Source organism: Mizuhopecten yessoensis, unplaced genomic scaffold (genome assembly GCF_002113885.1).
Source record: "Mizuhopecten yessoensis strain PY_sf001 unplaced genomic scaffold, ASM211388v2 scaffold10953, whole genome shotgun sequence".
Classification (NCBI taxonomy): domain Eukaryota; kingdom Metazoa; phylum Mollusca; class Bivalvia; order Pectinida; family Pectinidae; genus Mizuhopecten; species Mizuhopecten yessoensis.
Genome location: NW_018408804.1, coordinates 586097 through 603648, shown reverse-complemented (window position 1 = coordinate 603648; position 17552 = coordinate 586097). Strand labels below are relative to the sequence as shown.

General features: G+C 38.5%; 1 protein-coding gene across 1 annotated transcript in view; it reads left to right on the top strand.

Moving 5' to 3' along the window:
- Positions 1–17552, top strand: part of LOC110464055 (nuclear pore complex protein Nup88-like) — a 63535-nt gene that overhangs the window by 3088 nt on the left and 42895 nt on the right. The window contains exons 2-4 of the mRNA XM_021519072.1: positions 2166–2335; positions 5363–5488; positions 16236–16517. Of these exons, the coding sequence (XP_021374747.1) occupies positions 2166–2335; positions 5363–5488; positions 16236–16517 (578 nt within the window). The remainder of the gene's footprint in view (positions 1–2165; positions 2336–5362; positions 5489–16235; positions 16518–17552) is intronic.

Here is a 17552-nt window from a genome sequence, read left to right as displayed (position 1 = left end):
CACAGAAAACAGCAGGTATATGTGGGATATATATAGCATTAATTACGGTATAAAATATGTCACAGAATACAACAGGTATATGTGGGATATATATAGCATTAATCAAGGTATAAAATATGTCACAGAAAACAACAGGTATATGTGGGATGTAGCATTAATTAAGGTATAAAATATGTCACAGAAAACAACAGGTATACGTGGGATATAGCATTAATTAAGGTATAAAATATGTCACAGAAAACAGCAGGTATATGTGGGATATATATAGCATTAATTGAGGTATAACATATCATATGTCACAGAAAACAACAGGTATATGTGGGATGTAGCATTAATTAAGGTATAAAATATGTCACAGCAAACAACAGGTATATGTGGGATATATATAGCATTAATTACGGTATAAAATATGTCACAGAATACAACAGGTATATGTGGGATATAATAATAGCATTAATTAATGTATAAAATATGTCACAGAAAACAACAGGTATATGTGGGATATATATAGCATTAATTAAGGTATAAAATATGTCACAGAAAACAACAGGTATATGTGGGATATAGCATTAATTAAGGTATAAAATATGTCATAGAAAACATGTCACAAAGTATTTTATCTCCCATGGTGATATCACAAGGCACAACAAAATATATCACAAGTTCAATGAGACAACAGAACTGCTGCAGTTTCCTTTTTGATTAAATATCACTTCTGACAAGTTCAGACAGACAGATTTTGAAAAACAAATTCCGAGCTCAGCCTATATTTACATGATAAATATATCGAAAATTTCATTAGCACTGATATCTATTTACTTATACTGTATATTGAATACATGTTAGTTTTAAAACTTAAAACTGCAGGCCCGGGGCCCATGAGTAGCCTGAGGGGATCGTAAACGTGGGCAAAGGGAAGTAATTTGGTACATGTACTTTGTTGATAAATCTTCTTTAGAACATAATAGTTTCCTCGTCAACAAAATGTCTTGGTGATATTTCATGTGTTTGACCATCCTGATTATCTTGAGATTATTATTGTGGTGGTTGGGTTATCTTGAGATTATTATTGTGGTGGTTGGGTTATCTTGAGATTATTATTGTGGTGGTTGGGTATGGGAAAAAAATCAAATATGCAGGTTATTAGGATCTCCAGAGGAAGATTTAGGATGCACTTCTATTGTAACGCTATAACATTGGTTTTTATTACACACCCAATGTGATATCATAGCTAACAATGTAAGGATACATTTTGTAGTAAGTACAACTGTATTCACAGTAAAATGCAAAAAATAAATGTGACTTTTTTCTGTGTTTTTGACTTAAAGCATTTGCCTCTCCATTTGAGTTTAACGAATCTGTTCTCGGTTGTATTTCCATCCATGTTGTGTCTGGAGTGATCCTGATCTGTAACTTTGAATGGGAAATAGAAATACAAGAAATGGTATAAATATTGGCCTCTACTTCAACTCCAATGTGCATCAGGATGCATGGTGTATTGATCGCGTGTATAAAATTGGATCATTGATTATGTCAGTGTGATGTGACCACTATACATTATTGGGTGGGCCCCAAGTAAACAGACAAATCTCTACCCAACACATATTATGTCAGTGTGATGTGACCACTATACAATATTGGGTGGGCCACAAGTACAGACAAATCTCTTCCCAACACATGCATTTTGTGGCTCACAATCAATGATTATTGATGTACAATACACTGTGATCAGTTCATCTGTCCTTTAGTGTTACAAAGTGTTGGCAAAAAAATGACAAAGTATTGAATTTTTGTCTGTGACTTGTGATCGAGCGTACTGTTACAGATATGTTTTTGCTTGCCAATTGGTCCTTTGTGTATATACCTGATGTAAATAATCTATTGATGGCCAAAAGATGGGCAAAGGTTAAGTAGTAACAATAAAGCGAGAATATTTTATTTTTCTTTGACATTTTAAGAAACTCCCTGTAAAAAAGCTGGGATTTCAGTTGATCCTCAACATGTAGCCATTTCAGAAGTTAGTTAACAATTTCTTGAAACTTTTAGTGTCAAAACACTTTGAGGAGTCAAACTTATATATCATCTATATCATTGCCCTGAATTTTCTAGTACAAAAGTGTAAACCTAACAGTATCATCAATGTAACTATTGCTTGTAATTTCCAGATCCTCCTGTGTTCCAACGCCCCGAGGTTCGATGTGGAGTTTTTGACCTTTAACCCCAGTGGCAGTCTAGTAGCCTTATGGGGACAGAGTGGAATCACGGTTCTTGAACTCCCCAAACGTTGGGGGCGTTACGCAGAACTAGAGGGGGGCAAACCGTCCATAACCTGCAAGTAAGTGTGACTAGATCTCTCACTCCCCTTACACTGGGAGTGTTACACAGAGCTAGAAGGGGCAAACCGTCCATAACCTGCAAGTTAGTGTGACTAGATATCTCACTCCCCTTACACTGGGAGTGTTACACAGAGCTAGAGGGGGGCAAACTGTCCATAACCTGCAAGTTAGTGTGACTAGATATCTCACTCCCCTTACACTGGGAGTGTTACACAGAGCTAGAGGGGGGCAAACTGTCCATAACCTGCAAGTTAGTGTGACTAGATATCTCACTCCCCTTACACTGGGAGTGTTACACAGAGCTAGAGGGGGGCAAACTGTCCATAACCTGCAAGTTAGTGTGACTAGATATCTCACTCCCCTTACACTGGGAGTGTTACACAGAGCTAGAGGGGGGCAAACTGTCCATAACCTGCAAGTTAGTGTGACTAGATATCTCACTCCCCTTACACTGGGAGTGTTACACAGAGCTAGAGGGGGGCAAACTGTCCATAACCTGCAAGTTAGTGTGACTAGATATCTCACTCCCCTTACACTGGGAGTGTTACACAGAGCTAGAGGGGGGCAAACTGTCCATAACCTGCAAGTTAGTGTGACTAGATATCTCACTCCCCTTACACTGGGAGTGTTACACAGAGCTAGAGGGGGGCAAACTGTCCATAACCTGCAAGTTAGTGTGACTAGATATCTCACTCCCCTTACACTGGGAGTGTTACACAGAGCTAGAGGGGGGCAAACTGTCCATAACCTGCAAGTTAGTGTGACTAGATATCTCACTCCCCTTACACTGGGAGTGTTACACAGAGCTAGAGGGGGGCAAACTATCCATAACCTGCAAGTTAGTGTGACTAGATATCTCACTCCCCTTACACTGGGAGTGTTACACAGAGCTAGAGGGGGGCAAACTATCCATAACCTGCAAGTTAGTGTGACTAGATATCTCACTCCCCTTACACTGGGAGTGTTACACAGAGCTAGAGGGGGGCAAACTATCCATAACCTGCAAGTTAGTGTGACTAGATATCTCACTCCCCTTACACTGGGAGTGTTACACAGAGCTAGAGGGGGGCAAACTGTCCATAACCTGCAAGTTAGTGTGACTAGATATCTCACTCCCCTTACACTGGGAGTGTTACACAGAGCTAGAGGGGGGCAAACTGTCCATAACCTGCAAGTTAGTGTGACTAGATATCTCACTCCCCTTACACTGGGAGTGTTACACAGAGCTAGAGGGGGGCAAACTGTCCATAACCTGCAAGTTAGTGTGACTAGATATCTCACTCCCCTTACACTGGGAGTGTTACACAGAGCTAGAGGGGGGCAAACTGTCCATAACCTGCAAGTTAGTGTGACTAGATATCTCACTCCCCTTACACTGGGAGTGTTACACAGAGCTAGAGGGGGGCAAACTGTCCATAACCTGCAAGTTAGTGTGACTAGATATCTCACTCCCCTTACACTGGGAGTGTTACACAGAGCTAGAGGGGGGCAAACTGTCCATAACCTGCAAGTTAGTGTGACTAGATATCTCACTCCCCTTACACTGGGAGTGTTACACAGAGCTAGAGGGGGGCAAACCGTCCATAACCTGCAAGTAAGTGTGACTAGATATCTCACTCCCCTTACACTGGGAGTGTTACACAGAGCTAGAGGGGGGCAAACCGTCCATAACCTGCAAGTAAGTGTGACTAGATATCTCACTCCCCTTACACTGGGAGTGTTACACAGAGCTAGAGGGTGCAAACCGTCCATAACCTGCACGTAAGTGTGACTAGATATCTCACTCCCCTTACACTGGGAGTGTTACACAGACCTAAAGGGGGGCAAACCGTCCATAACCTGCAAGTAAGTGTGACTAGATATCTCACTTCCCTTACACTGGGAATGTTACACAGAGCTAGAGGGGGCAAACCGTCCATAACCTGCAAGTAGGTGACTAGATATCTCACTCCCCTCACCCTGGGAGTGTTACACAGAGCTAGAGGGGGGCAAACCGTCCATAACCTGCAAGTAAGTGTGACTAGATATCTCACTCCCCTTACACTGGGAGTGTTAAGCAGAGCTAGAAGGGGGACAAACCGTCCATAACCTGCAAGTAAGTGTGACTAGATATCTCACTCCCCTCACACTGGGAGTGTTACGCAGAGCTAGAAGGGGGGCAAACCATCCATAACCTGCAAGTAAGTGTGACTAGATGTCTCACTCCCCTTACACTGGGAATGTTACACAGAGCTAAAGGGGAGCAAACCGTCCATAACCTGCAAGTAAGTGTGACTAGATATCTCACTCCCCTCACACTGGGAGTGTTACGCAGAGCTAGAAGGGGGGCAAACCATCCATAACCTGCAAGTAAGTGTGACTAGATGTCTCACTCCCCTTTCACTGGGAACGTTACACAGAGCTAGAGGGGGGCAAACTGTCCATAACCTGCAAGTAATTGTGACTAGATGTCTCACTCCCCTCACACTGGGAGTGTTACACAGAGCTAGAGGGGGGCAAACCGTCCATAACCTGCAAGTAAGTGTGACTAGATATCTCACTCCCCTTACACTGGGAGTGTTACACGGAGCTAGAGGGGGGTAAACCGTCCATAACCTGCAAGTAAGTGTGACTAGATCTCTCACTGATTGGTTAAGGTGTCTGACTGTCTATGATCACTAGCCCTCCACCACTGGGTTGGGGTTCTAGGCCTACGTGGGGCAGTCAGGTACTAGCCACAGGTCGGTGGTTTTTCTCTGGGTACCCTAGCTTCCTCCATCACCATCTAGTCACTTGTCATTTTTCAACGAGTGGCATGTCACTGAAGTGAACCATGGAGTCACTTCGCCGAGTCTGTAGATCATTAAACAAGTCATCTTTAGAATTAAATCAAAGTGGAAACACATGGAAGATGACGTTTATAGAATGCTGGCCTGGTCTAGAGCAGATGTATGTAACAGTCAGGTAGAATTTGTCTGTATGTTTATATATTAATATTCTGTAAAGCTTTAATTACATTTTTCGTTGTTTTCACTGTTTCGTTGCAGGTCTGTTAGTATTGCCAGCCATTTCTTTGCCAGTCACAAGGGAGCAGGGCTACAACAGGTCCTGTGGCATCCTGGGAGTGAATCTGACACACACTTGACTTTCCTCATGTCAAATGGTATACTCAGGTAAGTAATAATAGGTATGGGACTACAACAGGTGTTGTGTTACCTACCTGTCCTACAAAGGTATACTCAGGTAAGTTACTAGAGCATAGGCCAGGACTACAACAGGTATCAGATTGGTTAAAACTCATCACATGACCAGGAAACAAAACATCAAGTTGTCCTCACAGAGTCTATTCCTCTGTACACCAGCAGATTTTGGGGATACTACTTTTTATCCCCTTCATAGCCTTTCATATGTGGTCTTTCATTCCTCCATTCAAAGCCCTTCATCTGTGGTCTGTCGTCCCACCATCCATGGCCCTTCATCTGTGGTATGTCATCCCTCCATCCATAGCCCTTCATCTGTGGTCTGTCATCCCTCCATCCATGGCTCTTCATCTGTGGTCTGTCATCCCTCCATCCATAGCCCTTTCATCTGTGGTCTGTCCTCCCTCCATCCATGGCTCTTCATCTTTGGTCTGTCGTCCCACCATCCATAGCCCTTCATCTGTGGTCTGTTGTCCCTCCATCCATAGCCCTTCATATGTGGTCTGTCGTCCATCCATCCATAGCCCTTCATCTGTGGTCTGTCATCCCACCATCCATAGCCCTTCATCTGTGGTCTGTCATCCCTCCATCCATAGCCCTTCATCTGTGGTCTGTCGTCCCACCATTCATAGCCCTTCATCTGTGATCTGTCATCCCTCCTTCCATAGCCCTTCATCTGTGGTCTGTCGTCCCACCATCCATGGCTCTTCATCTGTGATTTGTCGTCCCACCATCCATGGCTCTTCATCTGTGGTCTGTCATCCCTTCATCCATGGCCCTTCATCTGTGGTCTGTCATCCCTTCATTCATGGCCCTTCATCTGTGATCTGTTGTCCCTTCATCCATGGCTCTTCATCTGTGATCTGTTGTCCCTCCAATCATGGCCCTTTATCTGTGGTCTGTCGTCCCACCATCCATGGCCCTTCATCTGTGGTCTGTCATCCCTCCAAACTTCATAAACTGCTTTCTTTTGAAAATTGCTCGCCAGGAATTTCTTTTCATATCCACCGGCCAAATGTCAAGGTCTCTGATACAAAATTGGTTTCCACGCAATAGCTTACTGCCTGTTGGCCTGTAACAATCCATCTCTATTTACTGTTCTCTTACAGAAATCCCTTTCTGTAAGAGCACAGCAAATACAGATGGATTGTTACACTATTCAGGTTACTGTTACAATGAATAGAAAATTCCCTTCTGTTCAGCAGCTTTTCAAATCCAAAGGTCAAAGAACAAGGTCACATTTACTATAATTAAACAAAAGCATTCTATTTTGCACCAAACAAAATCAAGCCATATCATTTTTGCTCTGTAATATCTCGTTAAAAGTAACAGCTCTAAGTAAACATCTGTTTATAAATGTGACCTTTTGATAGCAAAGTAATCCCTGTCTATAAACACTACCTCTAAGTACAAAATACCTGTCTATAAACACAACCTCTAAGTAGATAATACCTGTCTATAAACACCATCTCTATGTAGATAATACCTGTCTATAAACACTACCTCTAAGTAGATAATACCTGTCAATAAACACCACCTCTAAGTAGATAATACCTGTCTATAAACACTACCTCTAAGTAGATAATACCTGTCTATAAACACCACCTCTAAGTAGATAATACCTGTCTATAAACACAACCTCTAAGTAGATAATACCTGTCTATAAACACCACCTCTAAGTAGATAATACCTGTCTATAAACACAACCTCTAAGTAGATAATACCTGTCTATAAACACCACCTCTAAGTAGATAATACCTGTCTATAAACACAACCTCTAAGTAGATAATACCTGTCTATAAACACCACCTCTAAGTAGATAATACCTGTCTATAAACACAACCTCTAAGTAGATAATACCTGTCTATAAACACCACCTCTAAGTAGATAATACCTGTCTATAAACACAACCTCTAAGTAGATAATACCTGTCTATAAACACCACCTCTAAGTAGATAATACCTGTCTATAAACACAACCTCTAAGTAGATAATACCTGTCTATAAACACCACCTCTAAGTAGATAATACCTGTCTATAAACACAACCTCTAAGTAGATAATACCTGTCTATAAACACCACCTCTAAGTAGATAATACCTGTCTATAAACACAACCTCTAAGTAGATAATACCTGTCTATAAACACCACCTCTAAGTAGATAATACCTGTCTATAAAAACTACCTCTAAGTACAAAATACCTGTCTATAAACACCACCTCTAAGTAGATAATACCTGTCTATAAACACTACCACTAAGTAGATAATACCTGTCTATAAACACCACCTCTAAGTACAAAATACCTGTCTATAAACACCACCTCTAAGTACAAAATACCTGTCTATAAACACCACCTCTAAATAGATAATACCTGTCTATAAACATTACCTCTAAGTAGATAATACCTGTCTATTAACACCACCACTAAGAAGATAATACCTGTCTATAAACACCACATCTAAGCACAAAATACCTGTCTTTAAACACCACCTCTAAATAGATAATACCTGTCTATAAACATTACCTCTAAGTAGATAATACCTGTCTATAAACACCACCACTAAGAAGATAATACCTGTCTATAAACACCATCTCTAAGTAGATAATACCTGTCTATAAACACCATCTCTAAGTAGATAATACCTGTCTATAAACACTACAACTAAGTACAAAATACCTGTCTAGAAACACTACCTCTAAATAGATAATACCTGTCTATAAACATTACCTCTAAGTAGATAATACCTGTCTATAAACACTACCTCTAAATAGATAATTCCTGTCTATAAACATTACCTCTAAGTAGAAAATACCTGTCAATAAACACCACCACTAAGTAGAAAATACCTGTCTTTAAACACTACAACTAAGTACAAAATACCTGTCCAGAAACACTACCTCTAAATAGATAATTCCTGTCTATAAACATTACCTCTAAGTAGAAAATACCAGTCTATAAACACCACCTCTAAGTAGAAAATACCTGTCTATAAACACCACCTCTAAATATATAATACCTGTCTATAAACACCAACTCTAAGTGGAAAATACCTGTCAATAAACACCACCACTAAGTAGAAAATACCTGTCTTTAAACACTACCTCTAAGTAGAAAATACCTGTCTATAAACACCACCTCTAAGTAGATAATACCTGTCTATAAACACTACCTCTAAGTAGAAAATACCTGTCTATAAACACCACCTCTAAGTAGATAATACCTGTCTATAAAAACTACCTCTAAGTAGAAAATACCTGTCTATAAACACCACCTCTAAGTAGATAATACCTGTCTATAAACACTACCTCTAAGTAGAAAATACCTGTCTATAAACACCACCTCTAAGTAGATAATACCTGTCTATAAACACTACCTCTAAGTAGATAATACCTGTCTATAAACACCACCTCTAAGTAGATAATACCTGTCTATAAACACTACCTCTAAGTAGATAATACCTGTCTATAAACACCACCTCTAAGTAGATAATACCTGTCTATAAACACTACCTCTAAGTAGATAATACCTGTCTATAAACACCACCTCTAAGTAGATAATACCTGTCTATAAACACTACCTCTAAGTAGATAATACCTGTCTATAAACACCACCTCTAAGTAGATAATACCTGTCTATAAACACTACCTCTAAGTAGATAATACCTGTCTATAAACACCACCTCTAAGTAGATAATACCTGTCTATAAACACTACCTCTAAGTAGATAATACCTGTCTATAAACACCACCTCTAAGTAGATAATACCTGTCTATAAACACAACCTCTAAGTAGATAATACCTGTCTATAAAAACTACCTCTAAGTACAAAATACCTGTCTATAAACACCACCTCTAAGTAGATAATACCTGTCTATAAAAACTACCTCTAAGTACAAAATACCTGTCTATAAACACCACCTCTAAGTAGATAATACCTGTCTATAAACACTACCTCTAAGTAGATAATACCTGTCTATAAACACCACCTCTAAGTAGATAATACCTGTCTATAAACACTACCTCTAAGTAGATAATACCTGTCTATAAACACCACCTCTAAGTAGATAATACCTGTCTATAAACACTACCTCTAAGTAGATAATACCTGTCTATAAACACCACCTCTAAGTAGATAATACCTGTCTATAAACACTACCTCTAAGTAGATAATACCTGTCTATAAACACCACCTCTAAGTAGATAATACCTGTCTATAAACACTACCTCTAAGTAGATAATACCTGTCTATAAACACCACCTCTAAGTAGATAATACCTGTCTATAAACACTACCTCTAAGTAGATAATACCTGTCTATAAACACCACCTCTAAGTAGATAATACCTGTCTATAAACACTACCTCTAAGTAGATAATACCTGTCTATAAACACCACCTCTAAGTAGATAATACCTGTCTATAAACACTACCTCTAAGTAGATAATACCTGTCTATAAACACCACCTCTAAGTAGATAATACCTGTCTATAAAAACTACCTCTAAGTACAAAATACCTGTCTATAAACACCACCTCTAAGTAGATAATACCTGTCTATAAAAACTACCTCTAAGTACAAAATACCTGTCTATAAACACCACCTCTAAGTAGATAATACCTGTCTATAAAAACTACCTCTAAGTACAAAATACCTGTCTATAAACACCACCTCTAAGTAGATAATACCTGTCTATAAACACTACCACTAAGTAGATAATACCTGTCTATAAACACCACCTCTAAGTACAAAATACCTGTCTATAAACACCACCTCTAAGTACAAAATACCTGTCTATAAACACCACCTCTAAATAGATAATACCTGTCTATAAACATTACCTCTAAGTAGATAATACCTGTCTATTAACACCACCACTAAGAAGATAATACCTGTCTATAAACACCACCTCTAAGTACAAAATACCTGTCTATAAACACCACCTCTAAATAGATAATACCTGTCTATAAACATTACCTCTAAGTAGATAATACCTGTCTATTAACACCACCACTAAGAAGATAATACCTGTCTATAAACACCACCTCTAAGTACAAAATACCTGTCTATAAACACCACCTCTAAATAGATAATACCTGTCTATAAACATTACCTCTAAGTAGATAATACCTGTCTATAAACACCACCACTAAGAAGATAATACCTGTCTATAAACACCATCTCTAAGTAGATAATACCTGTCTATAAACACCATCTCTAAGTATATAATACCTGTCTATAAACACTACAACTAAGTACAAAATACCTGTCTAGAAACACTACCTCTAAATAGATAATACCTGTCTATAAACATTACCTCTAAGTAGAAAATACCTGTCTATAAACACCACCTCTAAGTTAGAAATACCTGTCTATAAACACCACCTCTAAATATATAATACCTGTCTATAAACACTACAACTAAGTACAAAATACCTGTCTATAAACACTACCTCTAAATAGATAATACCTGTCTATAAACATTACCTCTAAGTAGAAAATACCTGTCTATAAACACCACCTCTAAGTAGAAAATACCTGTCTATAAACACCACCTCTAAATATATAATACCTGTCTATAAACACCAACTCTAAGTGGAAAATACCTGTCAATAAACACCACCACTAAGTAGAAAATACCTGTCTTTAAACACTACCTCTAAGTACAAAATACCTGTCTATAAACACCACCTCTAAGTAGAAAATACCTGTCTATAAACACCATCTCTAAGTAGAAAATACCTGTCTATAAACACTACCTCTAAGTAGAAAATACCTGTCTATAAACACCACCTCTAAGTAGAAAATACCTGTCTATAAACACTACCTCTAAGTAGAAAATACCTGTCTATAAACACCACCTCTAAGTAGAAAATACCTGTCTATAAACACTACCTCTAAGTAGAAAATACCTGTCTATAAACACCACCTCTAAGTAGAAAATACCTGTCTATAAACACCACCTCTAAGTAGAAAATACCTGTCTATAAACACTACCTCTAAGTAGAAAATACCTGTCTATAAACACCACCTCTAAGTAGAAAATACCTGTCTATAAACACTACCTCTAAGTACAAAATACCTGTCTATAAACACTACCTCTAAGTAGAAAATACCTGTCTATAAACACCATCTCTAAGTAGAAAATACCTGTCTATAAACACTACCTCTAAGTAGAAAATACCTGTCTATAAACACCACCTCTAAGTAGAAAATACCTGTCTATAAACACTACCTCTAAGTAGAAAATACCTGTCTATAAACACCACCTCTAAGTAGAAAATACCTGTCTATAAACACTACCTCTAAGTAGAAAATACCTGTCTATAAACACCACCTCTAAGTAGAAAATACCTGTCTATAAACACTACCTCTAAGTAGAAAATACCTGTCTATAAACACCACCTCTAAGTAGAAAATACCTGTCTATAAACACTACCTCTAAGTAGAAAATACCTGTCTATAAACACCACCTCTAAGTAGAAAATACCTGTCTATAAACACTACCTCTAAGTAGAAAATACCTGTCTATAAACACCACCTCTAAGTAGAAAATACCTGTCTATAAACACTACCTCTAAGTAGAAAATACCTGTCTATAAACACCACCTCTAAGTAGAAAATACCTGTCTATAAACACCATCTCTAAGTAGAAAATACCTGTCTATAAACACTACCTCTAAGTAGAAAATACCTGTCTATAAACACCACCTCTAAGTAGAAAATACCTGTCTATAAACACCATCTCTAAGTAGAAAATACCTGTCTATAAACACTACCTCTAAGTAGAAAATACCTGTCTATAAACACCACCTCTAAGTAGAAAATACCTGTCTATAAACACCATCTCTAAGTAGAAAATACCTGTCTATAAACACTACCTCTAAGTAGAAAATACCTGTCTATAAACACCACCTCTAAGTAGAAAATACCTGTCTATAAACACCATCTCTAAGTAGAAAATACCTGTCTATAAACACCATCTCTAAGTAGAAAATACCTGTCTATAAACACCACCTCTAAGTAGAAAATACCTGTCTATAAACACCACCTCTAAGTAGATAATACCTGTCTATAAACACTACCTCTAAGTACAAAATACCTGTCTTTAAACACTACCTCTAAGTACAAAATACCTGTCTATAAACACCACCTCTAAGTAGAAAATACCTGTCTATAAACACCATCTCTAAGTAGAAAATACCTGTCTATAAACACCACCTCTAAGTAGAAAATACCTGTCTATAAACACCACCTCTAAGTAGAAAATACCTGTCTATAAACACCATCTCTAAGTAGAAAATACCTGTCTATAAACACCATCTCTAAGTAGAAAATACCTGTCTATAAACACCACCTCTAAGTAGATAATACCTGTCTATAAACACTACCTCTAAGTACAAAATACCTGTCTTTAAACACTACCTCTAAGTACAAAATACCTGTCTATAAACACCACCTCTAAGTAGAAAATACCTGTCTATAAACACCATCTCTAAGTAGAAAATACCTGTCTATAAACACCATCTCTAAGTAGAAAATACCTGTCTATAAACACCACCTCTAAGTAGATAATACCTGTCTATAAACACCACCTCTAAGTAGGAAATACCTGTCTATAAACACCACCTCTAAGTAGGAAATACCTGTCTATAAACACCACCTCTAAGTAGATAATACCTGTCTATAAACACCACCTCTAAGTAGATAATACCTGTTTATAAACACCACCTTTAAGTAGATAATACCTTTTTATAAACACTACCTCTAAGTAGGAAATACCTGTTTATAAACACCACCTCTAAGTTAGAAATACCTGTCTATAAACACCAACACTAAGTAGGAAATACCTGTCTATAAACACTACCTCTAAGTAGATAAAACCTTTTTATAAACACTACCTCTAAGTTAATTTACCTGCCTATAAAGGTCATCTCTAAGACAATCACCTGTGCTTAGTCACCTCTCTCTCTCTGTGGCTACTTAACCTGTCTATAGTAGAAGATACCTGTCTATAAACACCTGTCTATAGTAGAAGATACCTGTCTATAAACACCACCTCTAAGTAGATAATTACGTGTCTATAAACACCTCTAAGTAGATAATACCTGTCAATAAACTCCACCTCTTGTGTCCTGAACAACTTCAACATTTCTTGTGCAATTTTCCTCTAAAATTAATAGATTGTTGAGAAATTGTGTTCTTTTTCTTAATGTAAAAAACTCAGGTTTCTATAATATCAGTTTTACGCGTCTCGCAGCCACGGTTTCCTCAGTTTCTGATCACAACATGTCAAATAACGAGGCTGTTATAGACTCTACCGACTGTAGTCAGATTCTCATTCAATCAATAAATAAATTCACGCTGGATTCTTCACAAAATGAGCAAAGAGAAACTTTAGAATTAACTTCCAAAAATAACTCCCTTATGGAGGGCAAGGTCGGATTTACGTTGTTCACTGTATTCATCCATGCGCGAAATTTGTTCCGGTTCTGTTTCAGCTCAGAGTTCTATTGATAAACTTAAATCACCCTATAAACATATCATACGCAATTGTATTGATACTGAATTGTGGAATAAAATTGAAGTGTTTGTTAAAATTTCAAAGTACTACTTTGTTTGCCAATCAGCACGGGACAACATGCTGTTCCAACTATTGAACGAATTTGTGTGGACTGTTGATAAGGCAGGAATTTTAAATATAATTTTAAGTTAAAAAAGAACATAAGAGGCAGAGAAAACATAAATATAAGTATTGAACTGTTTTTGTATGGTATTTATGATCTATTTGAATGACACAGCTTTGCAAGCAAACAACATAATGTGCGCTAGAACATGTACAGTTCAATGCCTAAATAACTGACCCCTGGATACATGCATAGCTGTATAACTGACCCCCCTTGATACCTGTATAGCTGTATAACTGACCCCCTGGATACCTGTATAGCTGTATAACTGACCCCTCTGGATACCTGTATAGCTGTATAACTGACCCCCTGGATACCTGTATAACTGACCCCCCTGGATACCTGTATAGCTGTATAACTGACCCCTCTGGATACCTGTATAGCTGTATAACTGCCCCCCTAGATACCTGTATAGCGGTATAACTGACCCCCTGGATACCTGTATAGCTGTATAACTGACCCCCTAGATACCTGGTTAACTGATCCCCTAGATACCTGTATAGCTGTATAACTCACCCCCTAGATACATGTATAGCTGTATAACTGACCCCCTGGATACCTGTACAGCTGTATAACTCACCCCCTAGATACCTGTACAGCTGTATAACTGACCCCCTGGATACCTGTATAGCTGTATAACTCACCCCCTAGATTCCTGTATAGCTGTATAACTGACCCCCTAGATAGCTGTATAACTGACCCCCTAGATACCTGTACAGCTGTATAACTGACCCCCTGGATATCTGTATAGCTGTATAACTGACCCCTGGATACCTGTATAGCTGTATAACTGACTCCCTAGATACCTGTATAGCTGTATAACTCACCCCCTAGATACCTGTATAGCTGTATAACTGACCCCCTAGATTCCTGTACAGCTGTATAACTGACCCCCTAGATACCTGTATAACTGAACCCCTTGATACCTGTATAGCTGTATAACTGACCCCCTTGAGACCTGTATAGCTGTATAACTGACCCCCTAGATAGCTGCATAACTGACCCCCTAGATACCTGTATAGCTGTATAACTCACCCCCTCGATACCTATACAGCTTTATAACTGACTCCCTAGATACCTGTATAGCTGTATTACTCACCCCCTAGATACCTGTATAGCTGTATAACTGACCCCCTTGATACCTGTATAGCTGTATAACTGACCCCCTAGATACCTGTACAGCTGTATAACTGACCCCCTAGATACCTGTATAGCTGTATAACTGACCCCCTAGATACCTATACAGCTTTATAACTGACCCCTGGATACATGTACAGCTGTATAACTGACCCTTTTGTACATCAGAGGGGTTTACTACTCACAGTCAAAGGCCTTTGGCACCACTATAGCCACCTGGCTATCTGTTAGGCATAGTTATCTCATTGTCACATGCTTTTCTTTTCCCTTCATGCTCTTTTAATATTGTTTGAGAGGTACTTCAAAATAGAATATACAGATAGAAAACTCTACTAAGTCTTGAGTAATGAAATACTGATAATCAATATTACACTTATCACCGATTTTATGTGTAAAGTTGCATACTCCCTTTACCATTTCATCACCATAGACCTCAATGGAATCATCACAATAAATGCAAGGTAGAGTCCACTAAAGTTACCTAGGGGTGAGGGTTAAGAGAGATATTTCTACCTCAAATAATGGGATTGAAGCTAAGTGTTAGATGGGTAAAAGCCTCAAGACAGATAACTCCAGACACTAATCTGGTATAAAGGGATAGGAAGTGTGTCCTATAGAGATAACACTAACACGTGGTTATAAAGGGATAGGAAGTATATGTCCTATAGAGATAACACTAACACATGGTCATAAAGGGATAGGAAGTGTGTCCTATAGAGATAACACTAACACGTGGTTATAAAGGGATAGGAAGTGTATGTCCTATAGAGATAACACTAACACATGGTTATAAAGGGATAGGAAGTGTGTCCTATAGAGATAACACTAATACGTGGTTATAAAGTTTGTGGTATCATGTATCCTTCATGGGAATCATTTTGCTGTCTGTTTTGATGTTGTAGTGTGTATAACGTACAGTTCCCAGACATCCCTACACAGGTGATACACCTTGACAGTCACGGAGCAGACCTGAGCCAGACAACCAGCTGCATTTCCGTGGCAACAGCACTAGGGGAGAGAACTATGGGGTTTGACTTTGGGCCCTCAATACAGCTCAGTCGACGGGCATCGCTCTCTCAGTCATCCCTGTATTCACAGACCGACAGCATCACAGTGTGGCCTGCCTACATCGTCAAGGGCAACGGGGACATGCTGGTGGCCTACACAGACTTACACAGTGGAAGGTACAGAAGGTTTGGTGAAGGGGTCTAATATACTGAAAATAAAACAATGTCCAATTTTAACTGTAATTCTGTATTTGATGCTGACATTGTTTCTGGTATTATAAAGAGGTGACATTTCTGACGGCAGAAGTAGATGTAGATGACATTGTTGACATTATAAAGAGGTGACATTTCTGACAGGAGAAGTACATGTAGATGACATTGTTGACATTATAAAGAGGTGACATTTCTGACAGGAGAAGTACATGTAGATGACATTGTTGACATTATAAAGAGGTGACATTTCTGACAGGAGAAGTACATGTAGATGACATTGTTGACATTATAAAGAGGTGACATTTCTGACAGGAGAAGTACATGTAGATGACATTGTTGACATTATAAAGAGGTGACATTTCTGACAGGAGAAGTACATGTAGATGACATTGTTGACATTATAAAGAGGTGACATTTCTGACAGGAGAAGTACATGTAGATGACATTGTTGACATTATAAAGAGGTGACATTTCTGACAGGAGAAGTACATGTAGATGACATTGTTGACATTATAAAGAGGTGACATTTCTGACAGGAGAAGTACATGTAGATGACATTGTTGACATTATAAAGAGGTGACATTTCTGACAGGAGAAGTACATGTAGATGACATTGTTGACATCATATAGAGGTGACATTTCTGACGGCAGAAGTAGATGACGTTGTTGACATCATATAGAGGTGACATTTCTGACGGCAGAAGTAGATGACGTTGTTGACATCAGAAAGAGGAGACATTTCACACATAAAGAGGAAATGTTGCTAACATCAGAAGAAGGTGACGTTGTTGACATTATAGAGAGGTGACATTTCTGATGACAGAAATTGGTGATGCTAAAAAGAGCTTACGATGATGCTGACATCAGAAAGAGATGGTGTTGTTTCTTACATCAGAAAGAGATGGTGTTGTTTCTAACATCAGAAAGAGATGGTGTTGTTTCTAACATCAGAAAGAGATGGTGTTGTTTCTAACATCAGAAAGAGATGGTGTTGTTTCT